This window comes from Notamacropus eugenii, chromosome 2, assembly GCF_028372415.1.
Source record: "Notamacropus eugenii isolate mMacEug1 chromosome 2, mMacEug1.pri_v2, whole genome shotgun sequence".
Lineage (NCBI taxonomy): Eukaryota > Metazoa > Chordata > Mammalia > Diprotodontia > Macropodidae > Notamacropus > Notamacropus eugenii.
The window spans coordinates 48,738,698-48,762,077 of record NC_092873.1 but is presented as its reverse complement, the minus strand read 5'-3'; the positions used below and the strand labels follow the sequence as shown (position 1 = coordinate 48,762,077).

Below are 23,380 nucleotides of genomic sequence, written 5' to 3'. Positions count from 1 at the left end.
TCCCTATGCCATACTGCCTTCAGTCTGAGAATTGCCTCATATGGAGGCTACGGGGAGAGGTGGGGAGTGGGGTGTGTGCTGGGCCCAGTCATCTCTAATGGTCTGGTTTGCGATGTTTTACAGACCTGAGCTCCTTGCTGAAGGAATCAAAGAGGCAGCCACTGACAGCCCTGGGACCCTAGGTAGGATTTTGAACCTGGAAAATAGCAAAGATGTCACATAATAAGACAGAAGGTCTCTGCATCCTCTTTTCAGACCAGATCCTCTTAGGATCTGATTCCTGTACATCTTCCCTCTCTTACCCTTCCAGAGCTCTCCCCTCTTTGTCTCTCCCTGTGGCCAACTTCTCCCAGCAGCCCCCATTGTTCCTCCTCCTCTGTCTTTCCCCTCTGCTCCTCTCTTTCCTCCCTTTCTTTGTCCTCTCCTCCCATCATCTGTCTCTCCATTCACAGGCATGTTTTGTCTTCATTATCTTTCTCATGTGTATCTTCTGTTTGTACCCCTAGAGAGAGATTCTGGGGACTCCCTGGTGGACGAGACTATAAAAAGACAGGGATTTCAAGGTAAGAGGTGAAAGAACACTGGGGTCTTTACAAGCCTCAAAATTCATTGTTGTGTTGGTCTGGGGCCTTGGGGCTCAGTCATCAGCCTAAGGGCTGGGCTTGAGCATGGCTGTGTGAGGGAGGGCTGAAGCACTGAGAAAAAGGTCCTGCCAGAGGGGTCCATGACATGACAGGAGGTGAAGAATTCTGCTCTGGTGGAAGGAGGAATCACTTTAGCATAAGTGGACTTGGATTCAAATCCCAGCTATGCTGCTATGTGACATGGAGCCAAAGTCATGGAACCTCCCTGGGCCTCAGTCTCCTCATCTGTAAAATGGGGTGCTTGGCTTACATGGTCTTCCAGGTCCCCTCCAACTCTTAAGTCTATGATCCTACTAACTTCTGGCCCTGCCATTCCTAACCTAGTGACCTTGGTTAAGTCCTGTTATTTCTCTGAGCCTCAGGTTTTTCCTTATAATATGAGGAGTTTACACTAGGTGGCCTCTTTCCCTTCCTGATCTAAATCAATGTTCTTGGAAAGCCCCCCTTCCTCTGATGGCCATCTTCAAGTATTTTAAAAGCTGGAATGTGAGAAAGTAGTGAGACTTTTCTGCTTGTGAATACTGGGTTATTGTCATGAGCAATTCTGGCCCTAAAGAAAGGAGGTGAGAGGAGATACCTCCCTCCCTCCTGTGCAGAGATCAAGGACTCTCAATAGGGAGCATCACATGTACTGTCCGACTTGGTGGACAGTTTGTTGTTGTCGTGCAGTCATTTTTGACTTGTGTCTAACTCTTTGTGACCCCATTTCGAGTTTTCTTGGCAGAGATGGTTCTCTAGCTCATTTTACAGATGAGGAACCTGAGGCAAACAGGGTAAAGTGACTTATCCAGGGTCACACAGCTAGGAAGTGTCAAATGCTGGATTTGAACTCAGGAAGATGAGTGTTCCTGACTCCAAACCCAGCACTCTAGCCACCTGCCTCCAGCTGCCCCAGGTTGATGATTAGTCTTTCCAAACTGGATTTGATTTTTGTTTTGTTTTTGTTTTGTCCTTTTTTCTTTCTTTTATTTTCCTTGTGACTAGGGATGCCTCTCTGGGTGAAGGAGAGGAAAGAAATATGTTTGGAAATTAAGATGATTTTTTTTAAAAAAAAAAAGATATAATTTATAAACTTGTTTTTAAAAAAAATTGCAAGACTTGTTCTGCTTGGTCTCAGAGGCAGAGCCAGGAGCACCAAGTAGAAATCATGAAGAAGTAGATTTTGATTTGAAATCAGGAGAAATGTTAGTGTTGTCTTAGAGTGGAAGAGTTTAACAAAGTAGGTTATGGTTTCCCCCTCCCTTGGAAGCCTTCAGACAGAGGCTGGGTAGCTACTTACTGGGTTTGGTATAATCAGAATTCTTTCCAAGTTTGGTTGAGTTTAGGTGGTCGCTGGGATCCCTCCTGCCATAGAAATTCTGAGATTACTGGTCTTGCAATCATTGTGGTATAGAACTGACCCCCAGGTTCTTGAAGGTTATGCCAAGGGACCCCACACTTGGCCAGGTTATACCAGCCATGTTGGCAAGATTTAAATTATGATCCTGGGAGCCATCTTTCTACTGTCCTGGGAACAACTTCACTAATTCAAAGGGTTAACCATGTAAACAAGAATTCTTTGACCATATAGTAACCCAGGAAACAGACGACTATACAAAATGGCACCATGTCTACTTCTACCATGACAATGGCAGAAAAGAGTCAGAGGATGCTAAGAATCACATTATTTTTAGACCATCCTAAATTTAAAACCTCAATTTAGCCATCAATATTCTAATTGGGAGGTCTTTGTCTAATGATCAGGAGCTGATATGCTCTTAGAGGGACTGAACCTCTCGTTATAAGCCAAACCAGAAGTCATAAGTGGAATGTTGGCTCATGAGTTCTTCTTGGAGGGACCCAAAAAATAAAAAGTTGGCAGAGCTGGCTTCATCTTGAAGGCAAAAGCAGCAGGAAATGTCCTTGCAGGGAGTCACTTGGTGACCACCATTTGCATTCCCCCTTGCAATGCTCATTATGAGCGTTTCAAAAAGACCACTATAAAAATGATCTCTGCTCACGAGCCAACACATGATACAGAGAATGTCAAGGTAAAGAAATTCTATGCAGAAATCCATGAGGTCCTTCAGAATAGCTCTAGACAAATACCAAGTGACTTCAATACAAAAGATGGGGATAAACAGGACAGCAAAAAAGCATGTTGGAAAATGTGGTCCAGGATTAAGAAATGAAAGAGAATCTCTAGAGGCCTATAGGCTGCTCAGAAGCCTCCTTCCTATGGAGCATGAACACTTCTCTTTTACAAAATTTCATTTATCCAATGAGTAAAAATATGTTTACCTTCCCTCCCATATACCCCCATTTTAAAAAAAGGGAAAAAAACCCCTACTAACAAATACACATAATCAAACAAAACAAATTCTCACAATGCCTATATCCAAAAAAAGGGGGTGACATTCTGCACCCAAAGTCCATTGCCTCTCTGTCTCCTGCTTCATCATCAGTACCTTCGAATGGTGATCGGTCACTAAATTGATCAGTCGTGAATACTTTCTTTAAGGAGAGAGTTAGAAGACCTTCATTGGGCATAATGTGCAACAATGTCTCATTAAACAGGAAATTGACAGTATCATAGAACTATGAGAAGGACTGTCAGAGGTCATTTTGGTCAATATCCTTCTTTATATAGACAAGGAAACTGAAGCCAATGGAGGTTGAGAAACTTGCCCAAGACTGTACAGGTAATAGGCGTTGTAGGCAGAATTTGAAACCAGGTCCTCTAAGTACAAAGACCATGCTCATTCCCTGCATTACACTGCCTCTTAAGAGAAAGAAAATAACTGGTTTCCAGAAATGTTCGTGGAATGAATGAATGAGAAAGTAATTTGTAAATTACCTCTCTTTAGGCAGGCAGATCGTCAGCATTACAGCAAACATCAAAATTAGTCTCGAATTTAGAAGAAAGAATAAGTATAGGATGAAATCATTGCATGCAAATTACAATAGTTCTATCCTGACAAGATCTGAACAAGAATTTGATGCTGAAAAATGGGTAAAGAAAAAAAACATTGACACCAACTACTATCCTTTCCTACCAAAAACTTAACTAATATAAAACAATTGCCACAAGGAAGAGTCCAAAGGAACCTAGAAACTGCCTCAATCAGACAACATTTAATTTTGGCAAAACAGAGAGGTGAAGCAGCCAACAGCGATGCCTGTTTAGAATAGAAGTTTATTTGCAAAACGTTAAGGACGCAGAATAGAAGGTCATGAACTGTATTGCCTCAGGAAGCAAAGGAAGTGCTGAGACAGACAATGAGTCTGCAGAAATATTGACATGAAACTAGCCTAAGCCAGGTCATCTCGTGATCATTTAGAGATGAAATTACAATGAGGGCAGTAAACAAAAATCAATCAATGGAACACATACATATTAGAGGTATATAAACACACACACAATGTGTCAGGTACCATGTTAAGTGCTTTATAAATATTATATCATTTGATCCTCACAACAGCCTCACAACAACCTAAATCTCCATTTTACAGATGAGGAAATAGAGGTTAAGTGACATGCCCAGGGTCATACAGTTAGTAAGGCTTGACTTTAACACAAGTCTTCCTGACCCCAGACTTAGTCATTGTGCTGTGAGGCATATAGGGATAGGAAAGAGTAAAGCCCCTGCCCTCAGAGAGTTTATGGTCATTGTAAGAGATAAGACTACAGTCATAAGTTCCTAGAGTTGCACTGCAAGGGACCTTAGAGGTTACTGAGTCCAAGTCCCTCATTTTGCAAAGGAGGAAGCTTAGTCCCAGAGAAGTTAAGTAAGTAATACAGGGTCACACCGCTGATGTCCCAGGTGAAATTCAAACCTGGATCTTCCTGACTTCAATCCTATCCATTTACCCTGGAGGTGAGGCACTTCAGGTCTTTCCTTGGCACAAAATGAAATTGGGAAATGTTTATCATTAATAAATACAAATATAATATGAACAAAATTATTTTTTTTTTGTTTTCTAACTTAATATGCAGCTCACAGGAATCTGGTTTTATTTAAATTTGCCACCACTCTGTCACACCACACTTTATGTACCTAAAACAACAGAGAATCATGATGTGTCAAACCGTACCCAGTGAGGAGAAAGGGTCATGTAGGCTCCAGTAACTAGGGAAAAAGGTCATGGACCGAATTCAAATACCACCTCCTCCATGAAGCCATCCTTGAACGTACCAACCTATATTGCTCACTCCCATCTCTGACCGCTTTTAATCCTATGGGTGCTATACATTACCTACCTACCTATCAATCAATCAATCAAACATTGAGCACCTCCTGTGTACCAGGATTGTGTTAGGCTGGAGGAGTGTAAGACTAAAGGCCAAGCAATCCCTGCCCTCATGGAGCATAGGGAAGTCATGGATGTACATGAGACATACAAAGTGATACAAAGTAACATCTTTTAATTCATGATTTGCTGTGTGGTGCTGAATTTTGTATCATTATCTCATTTGGGTCTTATCTCCCCAACTAGCATGTCGAGCCAGTGTCTTAGAGCTCTACCCCACCTATACATAGTGCCTAGCTCAATGGACTACCTGGAGTTGCCCCTAGAGGTCATTGAGTCCATGCCCCTGTTTTTGTGCAGAAGAGCACAGTGACATTTCAGACTTTCACTTCCCAGTCAGTTAGTTATCCAGCCCTTGCTTCTCTCCCCAGAATTCACTTGCCATTTGTCATGTCAGGCAGCAGGTGTGGAGACCAAAATGCTCAGGCTGCATTTTCACTTATCTCTACCGCTGATCTAATAAAAATGATCCCTTGAGCGTGAGTGATGAGGGAGAGGGGGCTCACATCCCTCTTCTTTGTGTATCTCTCCCTCTGGGGCTCATTTATTCGCCTGGTCCATCCAAATGCCAGGAACATTCCTTTCCTTTTGGATTTGCGACTGCTTTGGCATTATCAAGCCTTCTTAAGGAAAAGCGTGTTCTCTGTTTAGACATTCTTTTTGAAGGGCTTTGGATGGCCCACTCCAGAGATCTGTTAATTGCCAGATAAGGAGTTTCTTATAATTAGAAAATCATATTACTTAAAAGTCACCAAGTGCCTTTTAATTCAACAGCCCAAATCCATAATCATCTCTTTCCTTTGCAGAAAATTATGATGCCAGGCTCTCGCGGATAGACATCGCAAACACACTGAGAGAACAAGTCCAGGATCTGTTCAATAAAAAATATGGTGAGTCTTTGTTGGGAGAGGGGCCTGTGGAGGGGGAAGGGGCATGGGGAGGCAAAGGAGTGCCCCTTGTCCACTCCCTGTCACCATCTCCATCCCTTAATGACTTTGCTTCCTCCTGAGAGAGAGGGTCAGTTACCAGTCAGTGTCCTTTTGTTCAGGAAGAGGATAAGGAAAACCTCTCAGATAAGATAATGTTCTTTCTAGGAGAAAGTTTTTAAAGACCAGATATGTCATTAAATCTTTAAACTTTTGTTAATCTCTTACTGAAGGAAGAAGGAAGGAAAGAAAGAAGGGAGGGAGGGAAAGGAAGGAAGGGAGGGAGGGAGGGAGGGAGGGAGGGAGGGAGGAAGGGAGGGAAGGAGGGAGGAAGAAAGGGAGGGAGGGAGGAAGGAAGGAAGGGAGGAAGGGGAAGAAAGGAAGGGGAAAAGAGAGGGAGAGAGGAAGGGAAGGAAAGAAGGAAGGAAGCAAGGCATTCAAATATATTTGGGATACTTATAAAAGCAAAGATGGTCCTGCCCTCAGGAGCTTATTCTAATGGGACAGGACAGCACATATTCAAGAATGATGACCACAGTGACTTAGAATCACAGTGGAGGAGAGTTTTCTTGGCAGAGATACTGGAGTGGTTTCTCATTTCCTACTCCAGCTCATTCCACAAATGAGGAAATTGAGGCAAACAGGATTAAGTGATTTGCCAAGGGTCACACAGCTATTAAGTATCTGAGGCTGGTTTTGAATTCAGGTCCTCCTGACTCCAGGAACCATCTAGCTCAACCCCTTCATTTTACAGAGGAGGAAACTGAGGCCCAGAGAGAAGTGACTTGGCCAAACTCGTACAGATAAGAAATGAAAGAGCTAGGATTTGAACCTAGGTCTTTTGACTCCAGGCCTAGGGTCCTTTTCACTGTTCAGATGGTGTTTTGTTTCTCTGCCTTTCTGGATACTTGCCTCTTATGTCTTCTGCCCCATATACCTTCCTGTCTCCAACTTGGTCTCTGGTCCTTCCCTTAATAGTATTTGTGGCATCAACAAGGCAGGACACTGGCCTGGGGCACAGGCGCTCTAGTCAACATCCGGTACCCACCTTATCTTGTCCCAGAGATGCCCCTGAGGATCCAGACACACAAGAGATGCTCCCTCTGGGCTTCTTTAGCTCCTGCCTCCCTGACTTGTTGTGAAGATCAAATGAGATAATATCTGTAAAGCACTGAGCATAGTGCCCAGCACATAGTAGGTGCTTCACAAAAACATGTTCCCTTCCTCCCCCTCTGCTCAGCTCTGATGTTTGTGGTTCTAGGGCCACGCATCTACAGTCATATTCACATAGGCTCCTTCCTGCTAATCTGTATGCACTTACGTGCCCCTATCCATACACACACACACACACACACACACTACACACAAGCTCCTTGAGAGCAGGGACTTTTTCATTCTTGTCTTTGTATCTCCAGCACCTAACCCATACAGATGCTTGTTTACTGATGGACTGACTTCTTTAATAAATGTGTTTGAGGCCTCCGAATCAGGAGGATGGAGGTGCAAGTCTGACTTTTGGCACACATGGGCTGTGTGACTCGACAAGTCAGTTGACCTGTCAAGCCCCTTGGAAATACTTCAGGACTCTTAATTTGTAGGGTCCAGTTCTGTTCTGCATTGGGACAAGGAGCTTACTCATCAAGTTTCTCCTCCTCTGATGAAATCAAAGGGTTAGCCTATAAGCCAACACTAGTGGAATGGGTTGAGTTGGATTGGGTTAGATTAATTCTATGAAACTCATGTGTGTTTTCTCCTTTGTCTTCCAGGGGAAGCACTGGGTATCAAGTACCCTGTCCAAGTCCCCTACAAGCGGATCAAGAGTAACCCTGGCTCTGTTATTATTGAGGGACTCCCCCCTGGGATTCCCTTCCGGAAACCCTGTACCTTTGGTTCCCAGAACTTGGAGAGGATACTTGCAGTGGCCGACAAAATCAAGTTCACAGTTACCAGGTACCTCCTCTTAGAAGGGAGGAGGTAGGGAAAAGGTGGACTGGGGAGAGGGAGGGGTATGGAGGGAGGCCACCAAAGGGAGAAGAAAACCGTTCCTACCCAGCTATGCTGAGACATGCCAAGAACCAGCTCGGGAGCTTATCCTTGGAACATCAGGTTCCAGCCCCAACCAGAGCAGATGATGTACACACACTCCCCCATCAGTGTTATCTTCCATCCTACTGGGTAACCCCCATTAAATGGCAGTTCCCAGTTTATCAGAGAGACAAATGAACCGTGAAAGACAGAATCTCCGATCCTCTCTCTCCCTCCCTCTCAATGCAGCCTCCATTAAAGGCTCAGAACCATGATATAAATATCAGGAGAAGAGAAGAAGGAGGACAGGGAGATGGCTTCTGGGATCAACCCCCAGGGAGGGCCTGCTTCCAAGAAGTTTCATCTTTCCCTTTTAAATATTTTAGCATTCCTAGAAAATACTCCAGAAGGTCCGTTGAATCTCCCCAATCCTGTCCCCTTTACCCAAACAGTTTACTATCAGGGTTTGTGTTGTTTTATGTACGTACTCTAATGTTTCATTTTTTATTTCTTTTTCAGGCCTTTCCAGGGACTTATCCCCAAACCAGGTAAGAGCTCACAATCAATCAATAAGCATTTTATTCAGTGCTTACTAAGTTCTAGGTACTGGGGACAAAACTCAAAAGCATCTCCTGCCCTCAAGGAGCTCATCTTCAAATGTGGGAGAATACATGTAAATACAGACATGCGGACAAGATATCTACAGAGTAGGTGGAAGGCAATCTGAGAGGAGAGGGCCCTGGCAACTGGAAGGCCTAGAAGGACCTCCTGCAAGGACCCTACCCATGCCTCTGACTCCGTTTTTTCTTAAAGAATTGACCAAGCCTTCAGGATTTTGGAGGAACACCAAGCAGTGGCCTCTGCGGGCCTTTTTTTATGCCAAGGGTCAAAGGTCCAGTTTGTGAATTGTTTCCCCTCCTCCTAGCTAGCCTCCTTCAGGCCTTCTCCCCCAACCTAGACACCTCCCCTCGATGGGACAGAGAGGAAATGCAGATCTCAAGTGGGTTTGAGGGACCCTGGGTGAAAGATCGGGCCGCCCAGGCAGCTGCTCTGTGACCAGTTGAGATTCTGTGACTGGGGAGGTTCCAGACTGAATCTGGGACAAGTTGAGATTAGAATGTTTCTGAAAGGTTTGCAGCTTTCTTGTTTCTAGGCATGTGATGTAGCCTTTAGCTGCCAACAAAGTGTTGCCAGTTTGGGGTCCTACTTGAATGCACAGATAAGAGTCATTTGCAGTATTATTGACAACTTCAGAGGCAATGAAGGAAAGCCAGGAGGCCCCAACCCAGCACTCGCCCCAGATGTTCCCCAGATGTGATGTGTTACTCCCCTGTGGTGGTTAGTGGTTATCTGACTATATGAAAAAAAGCCTCTCAAGTCCCAGATAACACTTTACCATCCTCAGTACAGAAGGACATCAAAAATGTCCCACTGGGTTGACCCAAGTGGTCCATGCAGCTCTTGGATCTGACTCTGATAGGGCATCCAAGAGATGGTTTGTGAGAGGTCAGGATGGTGGGTATCCATGCCTTGGACATCTTCTACCCTCTCCAGAGTGTGTTTATGCTGCTTAGTTACTCCTGTCTCCACAGCAAGGATATAAAGGTCCTAGACTGAAAGGGACTTTCGAGGCCTCTATTCTAACCTCCTTACACCCCACCCTTTACTGAAAACCAAGGCTTAGAAGGGAAGTGACTTGCCCAGCATCACCAACTCCTAAGTCTGAGGCAGGATCTGAACTCTAGTCTCACTGACTCTGAGGCTGGAGCTCAGAGTTGGGTGTGATATAGGATCAACTGGATTTAGGGTCAAAGGATGGTCCTGGGTTCAAATTCTGCCTCTGTCACTTATTCTTTGCTGTGGTTTTGGGCAAGTGCTTTAACTTCCCTGAGCCTCTGTTTCCTCATCTAGAAAATCAGGGGGTTGGACTAGATGACTCTAAGGTCTCTCCAACTCTCCTGTTACACTTACGTAGACTGGCTTTGGAAACAAATGTGTAAATGGAAATGCAATTCATTGAAGAAGTAGGAACAAAGAGCTAGGGGAAGAAAAGCTTTGGGGGGGGTATGTGATGGCTGGAGAAGGCACATGTGGAAGAGAAAGTAGAGCTATTCTGGCTGTAAATATATGTGTGTGTATGTGTATGTGTGTGTATCTGTCTCTGTGTGAGTGTCTAACTGTGGGTTCTTCTGTGCGTGTATATGCTTATCTGTATGGGAATATGTCTGCGCATGTATGATGTGTATGCTATACGTGTCTATGCGTGTATGTGTGTGCATCTGTGTATGTATGTCTGTGTTTGTGTTGTCCGTGTATGTTTGTGTAACTTTCTGTGTGTGCATACCTATATGTGAATGTCTGTATGTACCTATCTGTATGAGTGTGAGAAAGTATGTGCATGTCTGTCTGTGTGTGTGTGCTTTTTCTCTCTAGGTATCTGTGAATGTGAAAATATACATAACTCAGTTTCCCCAATTCCAGTTCCATGAAGTCTGGATTAGGGAAGTCTTATCGTCTTGATGGAAATGAGCCCAGAGAGAGGCTGTCTGCATGTTCTGGCTCATCATTGTGCCCTGGCCCCATCAGGAAGAATCTGGGCTGTGCCCTGTCTCCAGTAGCTGCTGACTTGTGTAGGAGAGGCTGGGTGCCTGCCCCCCCTGAGCCATGATGGCTTTGGGGAGTCCCATCTGGTTATCCTGGGAACCAGCCCTATTTACAGACCTAGGCCACCCAGAAGACAGTGACGTAGGCAGCTTCCCAGGAGATGGCAGCACTCACTGTGGGACCCGCAGTGCCCATCTGCAGGCAATATTTCAGTCTCTTCTGATGGATAGGTAGCTGGTGGTACAGGGGATAGAGTGCCAGGCCTGGAGTCAGGAGGACCTGAGTTCAAATACAGCCTCAGAGACATACTAGCTGTGTGACTCTGGACAAGTCCCTCTATCTGCCTCAGTTTCTTCAGTTGTAAAATAAGGATAATCATGTCTCTTCCTTATCAGGGTTGTTATCAGCATGAAATTAAATAATTGTGAAGCACTGAGCATAGTTCCTGGGACATAGTCACCCCATTTAAATGCTGACTATTTTTCTTATTACTGATATTCACCCTAATTTCATACCTAGAACCTGCATATTCTATAAGAAGGAAGAGAACACAGTCAGACTCTGCTTCCCACCAGATGGGATGGGAAGGGTTGTTGTAGTCTACTTCTAAGTAAAAACCCTTGCACAGACTAAATAGAACCATGGTCCTCACCTTGAACCTATCAGTCCATATTTATCAGACACGCCCAATGTGCCAAGCACTGTGTTAGGAAGGAAGCAGTCCCTGACCTCATGGTGTAGGCCTCCCCAAGTGGAACCACTATCTTAATACAGAAGGTAAACTGACATTTGGATCATTATTAAACATCTGCTGGATGCCAAGCCTTGTGCTTAGGGAAAGGCCCAAGGAAAGGGCGACAAGTTCCCTTCCCTCAGGGAGATCCTCAGGGAGTCCGGGGCTAACAGGACTTGTGTATATGAAATCAGCCCGATGAGGGCTTGAGTATTGTCTCCCAAGCATCAGTGTAGATGGGAATAAGATGTGAAGCCTTCATGGGCTTCCATTAACTTCTTTGGGACTAAGTTTCCTCATCTGTAAAATAAAGAGGATGACCTAGAACTGAAAGGTAAATCTAGGTCTGAAAGGGACTTTGGAGATTGCCCAGCCATCCCATTTTAGAGATGAGGAAAGTGAGACCTGAATAATTAAGTGACTTGCTCAAGGTTATTACAACTAGAATTTGAACTCAGCTACTCTGATTCCAAAGTCATTGATAGGTCTTTTCTCTGCTACCCCCATGGCCTGAGCTATCAGTGCAGGAAGAACGAGACATAGGATCATAGTCTTAGAACTGGAAGAGCTCATCTAAGAAGTTAACTAGACCAACCAACCCATTTTACAGATGAGGAAACTGAGGCCAGTGAAGGTTTACACCAGGGCCCTCCCTGACTATTTTTCTAATGGCTACAGTAAGAAGAAGCAAATGACCCAAGGGACCGTAAGCATAAGATAAAGGTCATTTAAAAATAATAAAGCATCTCCTATCTGCAGATGACAAAGCACACTAGAAGGCTTCCCCTGACATCTTTCCTCCCCATCCATTTCTTTTCTCCTGCATACCCTCAGTATATCTGGGTAAGAAGGCTATTTGTCATCCTCTCCACTTCCCCAAAATGGCTCAAGCCCCTTACCCTACTCTAAAATCCACCTCTCTTAGCAGTCCTCACACCCCAGGGTTATGGCACCCAGATATACAATTGGAAAGGCTCTTGGAGGCCATGTCACTGAATCTCTTAGCCAGTACTAGAATTGCCTAGACAGCCTCCCCAGCAGGAAGTTAGCATGCCTTTATTTGAACAATTCCAGTGATGGAGAGCTCGCTCGCTTCTTTTAAAAGAAGCCTTTTGGATGGCTCAAAAACTCTTCCTTACCTGAGGCCTAAATCTGCCTGTAATTTCTAACCTCATCCTCCTCTTTGTGGCTGCAGGAGCATTCCTAACAAAGTACTATTTGCTCAGCACCATCGTAGAAATGAGGACACGGAAGTATCACCAACCAACAAGCATTTGTTTAGTACCTACTGTGCACCAAATTCCATGCTAAGCTCTGAAAAGGAAAGAGTCTGCTCTTATGGAGCTTTCATGATAGTGGAGGAGAATGTGAGACATGGTCACAGCTCAAAGAGCCCCTGAAACAGGCGGGAGATAAAATGAAGCACGTAGAAATTTACTTAATGCTGCCCACTCTATCCCTTTAATAACAATCCATTTGAGAGCTACAAAGTGTGCTCACATCCTAATCTCAATGGTATGATTACCCCCATTTCTAGATGCAGAATTAGACCTAAAATAAATTAGCTTTTGGAATAGACATATAAACAGAAACATAATTCAACCATCAAAGAAATTGGAACTATTTCATCAAGAGAAGAAAAGACCTTGAGGGAAGGGGAGAATGATAGCTATCCTCAGGACTCTCGAGGGCTGTCCCATAGAAATTAGCTTTGTTCCACTTGGCCTCTCATTTTACAGGCCAGGAAACTGAGGCTTAGGGAGATGAACTCGCTTACCTAAGATCACATACTAGTAAATAGCTTCTGACTCTACCACTCTTTCTACTCTACTACACTCGGGATCCTCATTCAGATATGAATTGGACCAGATGGCCTTTGAATTCCCTTGACTCTGAAATTCAGGCTCTATAGTGTTCATTCTCTTTTACTGTAAGTATTAGACTGAATCTGGTTTTGAATAAGAACAGATAAGTATGTCTGTGTGCACATGTATGTGTGTGTGTCCATATTGTATTTTTAAAAATATTTCCCAATTTCATTTTAATCTGGTTCAGGCCACACACAGGAGTCTTGCAGCCTGGGGGCCACAAGTTTGATAGCAAGGGAAGTAAAGGAAATAGATCCATCTTCCATGCTTTTATCCAGCGTCTTCTCTGGATCCTTAGCCTGTTTCATTAGACAAGAGTACAGTTAGCTGAACTCAAAACTGGTTGAATAACTGGACCCAAAGAGAAATCATTAATGGCTCAATGTCACCTTTGAAGAGCAGTCTCTGGTAGTGCCCCAGGGATCTAGACTTGGGCTGTCAAGCTTGCAGAAAGTCAGCTTTGGGTTTGGTGTGAAGAAAAATGTTCTGCTATAATCCATCTCCCAATGGGAAGTAAACACTTTTCTTCAATTTATCATGGCATAGCTCATTGTACATTGAAACATCTGGTCAAGCAATACTTTTTTTTTTCAATTTGTTTTCTAAACTTCAACACCAAATAGAATACATGTGCATATATAAAAACAGAAAAAGATCATACATGAAATTATAACTCTGAAGTAGTTTTCTTTTTAAGCATTTAAGATCATCTATAGCTTTCAGAGCTGTCTTCCTTGTCTTTCTGTTCTTTTCTCCTAAATTTAAAAAATTTTTTTTAAATGTTCTGACAATTAAAGCTGCCCCAAAGTGGAATGTGCTGTTTTGGTAGGTAATGAGTTCCCTGTCAATGGAAGACAGTAAGTGGAGGGCATCTTCCTGAGTTCAAATCTGGCCTCACATACTTACTAGCTGTGTGACCCTGGGCAAGTCACTTCACCCTATTTGCCTCAGTTTCGTCTTCTGTAAAATGAGCTGCAGAAGGAAATAGGAAACCGATCTAGTTTCTTTGCCAAGAAAACCCCAAATGGGGTCACAAAGAGTCGGATATGACTAAAAAATGATGAGCAACAGAAGTGGAAGTGATATAACCTGCTTGTTGGACGTTGTAAGCGGGGAATTCCTTCTCAGGTATCTGAAGTCACTTCCAGCTTTGGGACTCCTGTTGAGAAGCTGATGCACAGTCCCCATCAGAGTTCATACAGTTCAGTGAGGTCCACAGCAACCCCCACACCCAACCCCCCCAGATGTCTTCTTTCCTTAGCTGAAAAAAAAGTTAAGGATTCTGGGAATGAAGCTTATCAGAAAGGAGTGAGAAGGTGAGGGTTGAGCAGGGTGGATGTTGTCTTTTCCTTCTTCCTGGTAGGTCATAACATGACAGTGAGTTGGTTCTGAAATGTATCAAGACATATTTCTGCCATCACTATTGAGAAAATATCTCCATCCCAGACACTTGCTAGGTATATAATCTTGAATGAGTCACTTCCCTTCTGCGACTCAGTTTCCCTTGCTGTAAAATGAATAGAACAGACTTAAATGCCTCTGAGTTTTTTTTAGATCCTGGCCTTCTGTGGAATAGAAGCCATGCTTAGCCCTAGAGCATTTAACCTTATTCTCTCAGACTTGGATGAAAGCTTAGCTGGTATGATTATTCCACTGGCTGATCTTACAAAGCTGGGTGGATTAGCCAGCACCCTGGAAAAGAGTCAGTGTCCAGAAAGATATCGACAAGCCAGAGCATGGGACTGGATGGAAGATAAATGGATCAATGGAGAGTCTTATTCTTGGGCTCAAAAAATCAATACCTCCCATACAAGAGGGAGGAGGTGTGGTTAGCTAACAGTTCATCTGGAAAATATCTTGAGGTTTCAGTGGATTGGAAGTTAAAAATGGGTCAAGAGGGTGATGCAGCAGTTCAAAGAGGAAGATGACCTCCAGGAATAGGGAGGGCATGGTCCCTCTGTAATTTGGTCCCCCTAGTCAGGTGACATCTGGAATTCTGAGCTCAGTTGTGGGTGCTGTGTTTTGGGGGAACATTGATAAGCTGGAGAGCTGGCAGAAGACTACAAGGATGGAAGTGGGATATATGAAGATAGATTCAAGAAAATGGGGTGTTTAGTCTGTAGAAGAAAAGGCTTATAACTGTCTTCAAGTTGTTAAAGGGTTGTTACATGAGAAGGGGATGAGATTTCTCCTATTTATCCCCAGAGGGCAGACCTTGGAACAGCAGGCAGAAATTGCAAAAAAAAAAAAAAGAGGCAAATTTAAACTCAACTTCGGGGGGAAAAGAAATTTTCTTAGTGATTCAAGTTGTCCAGAAGTAGAAGCAGTTGCTTTGAGAGGTAGTGAGTTCTCCATCCCTGGAGATCCTCAAGCAGAAGCTGGAAGACCCCTTGGTCAGGGTTGTTCCAGAGGGGATTCCCATTCACATAGGGGTCCACTAGAAGGCCCCCGAGGTTGTCTCCAACTCTCATAAATTCGGTGATTCTGGGATGAGGTGGATCTGGGCTTGGTGGGCTAAGAGGCACATCTACACTCGCCCTGGGCCTTCTTTGCTCTATTGCTAAGCTCCCTAAGCACTATCTCCTTCTGGCCCCTGGGGCCTCCATGGGCCTGTCATGCCATCAGAAGAAAATCTATCAGCATGAGGTGTAATCATCAGGGAAAATCCTGCTTGTCTGAACCAGGGTGTGCTGTCAGTGAGCCGTGTGGCCTTGGCGCTCACTTCCCCCAACCCCCCCCTCCCTAGGGTAGCCAATGAAGCAGTTGGACTGGTTTGTCTCTGGGGTCTCTGTCAGCTCTGACATGTTATGATTCTCAGCCAAAAAAAGGAATCTCCCTGAGCTTTGGGTGTCTAATGAGCACCAGGCCCTTCTGTCCTGTTGCAGGCCTTCAACACAGTGGTGATGGATCATTTGCCATGGCCCAATTAATAACATAGGATAGGCATGTTCTTTAATTAAAAGACAAGGGCAAACAACTTGTTCTCCTACTTTGCTTCTTTCCTATTATCCGACATCACTGGGCACATGGGAACAAGCCATTGGCCAGGACTGGACCAGTCCTTCAGTGAGTCTCTCTCTGAGCCTTGGACGGGGATAACATGAACTTTTCTGCCCTTGCCAAGCCCAGCAAGTAAGAACGGGTGAGGGAGGGAGCACTGAGGAGTCTGGGTGGCGCAGTAGCTAGAGACTGAGTCTCAGATCAACAAATCCTGGGTTTGAATCCAGCTTCAGACACTTAATAGCTGTGTGTCCCTAGGCAAGTTATTTAACCTCTATTTGCCTCAGTTTCCTCATCTGTAAAATGGGGATAATAATAGCACCTACATTACAGGGTTGTTGTAAGGATCAAAGAAAATAATATTTGTAAAATGTTTGAGGCAGCCAGTCACCCCATGGGAGAGCTTCACCATCCAGATGAGATTAGGAATATTTTGTGCCCAGGGCTGCCAGGATGGTGACATGCTGTCTGTGTGTGACATGTATGTATGTTAAATGAGAATCCAAGAACTGGGCATGATTAACCTAAAAGAGAGAAGATTCCCAAAGGATGTCATGGCTGCCCTCCAGTGTCTGAACTGCTATAACATGGACCAAAGAATAAGGTGTGTTCTCTGGGGCCCTAGGGGGCAGGAGCAGTTTCTGAGGGGTTATGTCCGGGTGGGTATTTCCTAACAGTGAGAGCTAGTCAGAAGTGAAAAGAGCTTTCCCAAGAGGTGGTAGGTTCCCCTTCCTTGGAGGCCTTTAGGCAGAGGCTGGATCATCACTCTTCAAGTAATGGGGGTTCCTGGGTGGATGGATCAGCTGGCCTTGGAGGTCCCAGGCACCTTGTGAATGCACTGGTTCAAGAAGGCAGTGTGGGCTATGGTGAAAAGGATGCTAGATTTAGAGTCCAAGATCCAACGGGACTTCCTCTCTCTGGACCTCAGTTTCTCCTCACAAGGCACTGTGTCCCAGTCTCCATTCATCTGCTATGTACAGAGCATTCTCTATACATAGACCCTACTGTAGATAAAAAAAAAATTTGGCCATCTCCTTCCTTCCCTACACAGCTATTAAATTACCTAGGAGTTTAGAAGGGACATGGGGTGGGGGGGGGGGGGGAGCACACATCACTGTGGCTGGAACAATCAAGGAAGGCTTCCCAAAGGAGATGAGATAGGATCTAGACTGTGAAGGATGGGGTGGGATCTGGAGAAGAGGACAGAAGGAGGGCATTCCTAGAAGGGGAGACCACAAGAGGCAGAGACAGAGCTATCTCTGACCCCCAGCCCTGCACTGCAGGCCTCCTTGAGAGGCAGTGGTCACCATTGCCAGTTGTATATTTGGCTTCCCAGCAGCCAGGTGCTGGGGACCCCTCTTTCTCCCTTCCCAATCCTCAGTCACTCTCCCTCCCCCATTCTCAATCATCTCCTGCCCCCCCTCCTTACCGCTCAACTGCTCTCCTTTCCTGTCCCCCATCTCGGTCATGTTCTTGAGAGCTCAAAATAAGTGTCCTTCCTCAAGTTTCTAAAGATATCATGACTCCAGCGCCAGCCACATGTTCTTCTACTTAATTATCTATCCCTTTGTTAATTAGGCTCCTCATAACGATCTTCTTTCCACCTTTCTGAGGAAGAGGCCTGCAGTGGAGGAAGGGAGTTGTAAAAGGCCTTTGTCAGTGAGCCTCTGTCCCTGCGAGGACAAACAGAAATGATCTGGTTTCTAATTGAGGTACCCCAGAGGCCTCGAAGGAACAGAGCCTCATTTCTCTGAACCCCAGGCCCATCTCCAAAGGTGTTCTCAGTTCTTCCAGTCTTGAACAGGCATCTCCTGAGCCCTCCCCCGCTTCCCTGGACCATTCTGAGAACACTGGCCCTGGATGGAGAGTAGGGGATGGGAGATGGGGTTGCATTGGTAACCCTCCCGCCAAGGACTCAGCTGGCTCACAGAATCCCAGGGTTTCCAGGCTGGAAGGGACCTCAGAGGCTGCCCAGGCCCACCTGTCCCTGGACACATTCCCCTGCTCCCACCACATTCTGGAAAAGTAGACACACAGCCCTCCCTTGAAGAGCCTCTGTGGAGGAACTCACTCCTTCCCTAGGCAGCATGTCCCTGTTTTGGAGCTCATATTGTTAGGAAATTGTGCCTCTCTGTATTCTGGAGACAAGATCGTTCAGTCATTTTTTCAGTCACATCTGACTCTCCCTGACTCCATTTTAGTGTTTTCTTGGCAAAGACACTGTAGTGGTTTGCCATTTCCTTTTCCACCTCATTTACAGATGAGGAAACTGAGACAAACAGAATTAAGTGACTTGCCCAGGGTCGTACTGCTAGTAAGAGTGTGAGGCTGGATTTGAGCTCAGGTCTTCCTGACTCCAGGCCTGGTGCTCTGTGCACTTTGCCACCTGCCAGCTGCCCAGTCTAATGAGCTGCAAGGGATTGTACAGGCCATCAGAGCTGGAAGTATCCTGAGAGGCCATGTAGGCCAGCCCCCTCATTTTACAGGTGAGGAAATAGTCCCCGAATGAAGTGATTTGCTCAAGGTCATGCAAGTAGCAAATGGCAGAAACAGGATTTGAACCCAGGTTCCTTGACTCTAAATCTAGCATTTTTTTCACTGCCCTAGTGCTCTCATGCAGAGGTATGAAGTCCCCTCCACCTTTTCCCTACCTACACAAGACTTCTCTTTTCCAAATTAAATATCTTCACTTCATAGAATCATAAATTTAGAGCTCAAAGAAAACATGGAGCCATCTGGTCCAGCCCCTTATTTTACAGGTGGGGAAACTGAGGCCCAAAGAGAAGGGAAGTGTCTTTGCGTAAGGGCACACTGGCAATATATCAGAGGCAAAATCTGAGCCCGGATCCCCTGACTCCAAATTCAGTAACCTTTCCACTCTGCCACATTTCCTCCCTGCAAGACGGCTGCCCAGATTCTAGATATTCTGTGGCTCAAACCCCTAAAGTTCTATAGAATTCCTGGGGCCCCACCCGTGGGCTTTCCATTAATAATTAGCCAGAGTCCACAGCTCACATTAGAATAGTCCTTTAGGTGGCTTGTCCAGACTCCTTGATCACTCTGAGGGCACTCTTCAGGAAACCAGGACCAGTACTACTCAGTCGGGGGTCTGCCCATTTCTGTATCGGGCACCGCAGGAAGCAGATACTGAGAATCCAAAGACAAGGTCACTGCCCTCAGAGAGCTTCTCATCTAGCTGGGTTAGACACACAGAACAGAGGAATGCTGAGCTATGTTATAGGGCGAAGCCCGGAGCTACACACTTAGCAGCTGTGTGACCCTAGGCGAGTCATTTAACCCTGTTGGCCTCAGTTTCCTCATCTGTAAAATGAGCTGGAGAAGGATATGGCAAACTAAGAAAACCCCAAATAGGGCCAGGAAGAGTCAGACCCACCAGCCATGTGACTCAGAAAACCATCATTGTAGGGGGAGAGCGGGGATGAATCAGCTTGAGGTTCTCCCCCACCCCACTCCCAGGCACCAGGGACAGCTTCTGGGAGGTGGGCTTAGAGGCCTGGGAGAATTGGGACTGCGGAAAAAATGGAAGAAGGCCAAAGACACTACCAGAAGCCAGAAGATTCCCTATTGTGGGAGTATCGAGTGTGTCCCTCAGCAGGAAGCCAGGCTGGAGCCCAGCAGAAAGCTCAGTGGGGAAGCATTCTTTCCGCTTCTCCTTCCATTTTATAGGATTCTGCCTAGGGACCTGTAGCTCATCAAATAGAGGCCCCTTGGGGCTTCCTGCTCCCAAAGCCAGTGGAATCTGAGAAGCACTCAGGCTGGAAGAAGGGGGCTGGGGGGAGTCTTAGCTGATCCAGCCCCCTCCCTCGGGCCAGGTCCTCACTTCATCTCTTGCCAGGAATGTAGATGCCTCACATGTTTGAGAAGGATTTCCAGGGATAGAAATTTCTCCAGCCCCCCTTCTCCCTGCCACTGCCCCAGTTAATCCCTCCTTAGAACCAGCAAGGGCTTCTTAACCCAGTTCTCCCTCACTGCAGTGTCATCCACACCCCAGGGAAACCAAGAGAGGTCGAATTGGAGGCAGCTTCAGAGCCCAGCTCTGCTGTGTGACCTTGGGAAAGTCATTTCCCTTCCTCCAGGACTCAGTTTCCTCTTTTGTCAAATTAGGACATTGAGCTAGTAGTCCCATAGATCTCTGGACAGAGGTTCTTAACTTTTTTGATAGGGAGACCTGGACCTCTTGGGCAACCTTCTCTGCAGAATGCTTTTTTTTAAAAATTATTTTATTTGTTTTCAGTATTCTACAATCACTTCCCTATATTTTAGATTTTTTCCCCTCATCATCTATATATATGTATATATATATATATATATATGTATATATATATATATACATACACACATACACACACACACACACACACACACACATATACAGAGAGAGACAGACATATAGGTACAGATATAGATAGATGTGTTTTTAAAGTTCATGGACCCCAGGTGAAGAACTCCTCCTTGGGAGCCTAGTGTAGGATAAGGGAGGAGGGGAGGATGACTCTATTGAGCACCTATGGAAGTCATCTTTTCTGAGCCTCAGTTTCCAACACTGTCCCACCCCCATCCCAAGGCTTTATAGAATTGTGTCCCAGTTACCCACCCATCCATTCAACATTTGTTAAGCACCTGCTGAGTATAAAGAAGTCTGCTGAGCCCTAGAGCTTCAAAATCTAGATGAGACCCAGTCCTTGCCTTTCCCTTCCTTCCTAAGTGATCTAGAGGGGCAGCAGAGAGGAGAGATGAGACAAGGTCGCTATAGCTGGAGCAACCAGGGAAGGCTTCCTGAAGGAGGCAGACAGAAGCTGGACCTTGAAGGATTGGTAGGATTTGGAGAAAGGGAGGGCATGTCCAGTAGGGGTGCATGGCATGAGAAAAACTCTGAGGCAGGGATAGCTGCCTTTTCTTCCGCCTTGGGAGCCATGAGCAGGAAGGCCACTTATTTCTAATTCTTCCTCCCATGGTCTCCCTGAATGCTATTGGTGGGGCAGCCTTTGCCCATCCCCTCCACCAGGCATCACTCCTACCCTCCCACTTCAGTCCTATTCTTGAGAGGCCAGAATATTGGTGAGGCCACAGGCTTCCTCAGCCCCTCCTCCCCTCCCCCTGAGGGTCTTGCGGGGGCTCTAGCCGACTGTGACCAGCAAGCACCTGCTGTGCAACAGCACTGTCATTATTAATCATGACATCTTATTTCTATCACTCAATCAACAAGAATTTATTAAGCACTTACTGTTGACCAGGGCCTGTGTTTCTTGGGTAGATAAGACATGGTACACATCTACACACGCACACGCATCAGACTCAAAGTCACTGAGGTATGATGTAGGCCAAAGCACTAAGAGAAGGAAATATTAGGGGTCGCCTGGGTGAGGCAGAGCTTCCAGGAGCTTCACAGAATATGGGGACCCAAAGGGACCCCAGAGATTTGGTTCAGTCTCTGTGAACACCAGGCTATCATCCTGTGATTCCATGTCAGGTCACCTCACTGTGCCTCAGTTTCCCCATCTGTAAAATGAAGGTGATGGGTTCAATGGCCACGTAGGGTACTTCCTACTCAAGATCTAGGATCTTTTCATTTGAATTGCAACATTATCCATTATAAATTTTCTGACCTTGGACAAGTCACCTAACTACCAAACCTCTGTTTATTTACCCCTGAAAGAGGGAAAGGACAATTTAGGCTGCCATTCTCACAGGGTACTTTTCAGAAAGGAAGAACTTTGTAAACCTTTAATTACTGGGAAATGTGACCCCTGGAGACTGAAAAGCCCTCAGGAACTAAAGGAATTCAACTGTACCAGTGCAATGTCAGATGTGATGGCTGGTGGGGGCAGGGATCATTTCTGGCCCATCTGCTCATGCCACCAAATGCAGGCCCACTGGAAGCTTGGCAGACATGTTGAAGGAGGCTTCTTTAAACCCATACTCCAACCTGCAGTTACCAGGGGAGAAGAGGTGGACAGACACCAAAAACACCAACCGTCCTGTATCAGTCACCTTAATGCGCTATATAAAACTCCTTGCTTACCATCAGCCTGTAAGGCAGGAGGTACAGTGATTATTATCTCTGTATTCTAGAGGAGGAAACAGGGTTATTGTGGTTGGCTGCTCAGAAATGGTTTTGAAATCAGAACTTTAATAAGCATTAAGCTACTACTATATGCCAGATATGGCAGCGAGGTGGCACAGTGGAGAGAGGGTCAGGCCTAGACTCAGGAAGACCTGAGTTCAAATTTGGTATAGCTGTGAGACCCTAGACAAGTCACTTAACTCTGTACCTCAGTATCCTCAGCTGTAAAACGAGCTGGAGAAGGAAACGGCAAACCACTCCAGTATCTTTGCCAAGAAAACCCCAAATGGAATCACTAAGAGTCAGATACAACTGAACACCAGCGATAGATAAAAAGTCACGTGCCTGTCGTCAAGAGCTTATATTCTATTAAGAAGATTTAGCATGGTCACCAGTCACTAAATACAGAGCGTATCTAAAATAATTCAAAGTAAAATGTCATTTCTTGAGGGCTCATGGAGGTGGAGAGAGAGACTAACATGTAGGAAGATCAGAAGAGACCCCTGTTAGAAGCTGATGCTCTAGTTGAGCTTTGAAGGAAGCTGGAGACTCTCTGAGGAAGCAGGAAGGAGGCGAGGCTATTCCTGACAGTTTCCGAAAAAGTCCAGGGGCAAGAGCTAGAATATTTTGTGCAAGAAAGCATCTGATAGGCCAGTTTGACTTTAACAGAAAATGTATGAGGGGAAGTAAGATGAAATTGTCTAAAAAGGAACGACTTTGAACATCAAAAGAAGTTTAGATCTTCTCTTAGACCAAGAGCCCTTGTCCTTTTTGGTGACCTGGTCCACTTTGGGCAAAGTCTGCTGGAGCCCATGGGCCCCTTCTCAAGATCATGTTCTCTACCACAATAAAGTACAGCATTATAAAGGAAAATTATGTCAAAAGTTATCCTTTTTTTAAAATAAGTTCACAGAGCCTAGGTTAAGAAACCTTGTAGTCCCAGAGGGAGCTATGGAAGTTTCTTGAATATGGGATGACAGGTCTAAACCTAAACCTCTTTTTTTTTATTGGCATGTTTTGTTTTTATATCACATTCCTCTTTGAATATAGTCTTGGCTGCATCTCCTCCACCCTCAGTCCCCAAGAGATCATACCATCCATTGTAACAAAATATTCTTTTAAAAGTTATTTATTTTATTAACTACTCCCCGTTATCTTTTTAAAGATTGTTAACATTAATTTAAAAAAAAAATTTGAGTTTCAAA

General features: G+C 45.1%; 1 protein-coding gene across 5 annotated transcripts in view; it reads left to right on the top strand.

The window, feature by feature from the left end:
• Positions 1 to 23,380, top strand: part of GTF2IRD1 (GTF2I repeat domain containing 1) — a 220,665-nt gene that overhangs the window by 153,603 nt on the left and 43,682 nt on the right. For all 5 annotated transcript variants that reach the window (XM_072640170.1, XM_072640171.1, XM_072640169.1 and 2 more), the window contains exons 18-22: positions 124 to 182; positions 507 to 563; positions 5,741 to 5,824; positions 7,627 to 7,810; positions 8,405 to 8,433. In XM_072640170.1, coding sequence (XP_072496271.1) covers positions 124 to 182; positions 507 to 563; positions 5,741 to 5,824; positions 7,627 to 7,810; positions 8,405 to 8,433 — 413 coding nt within the window. The remainder of the gene's footprint in view (positions 1 to 123; positions 183 to 506; positions 564 to 5,740; positions 5,825 to 7,626; positions 7,811 to 8,404; positions 8,434 to 23,380) is intronic.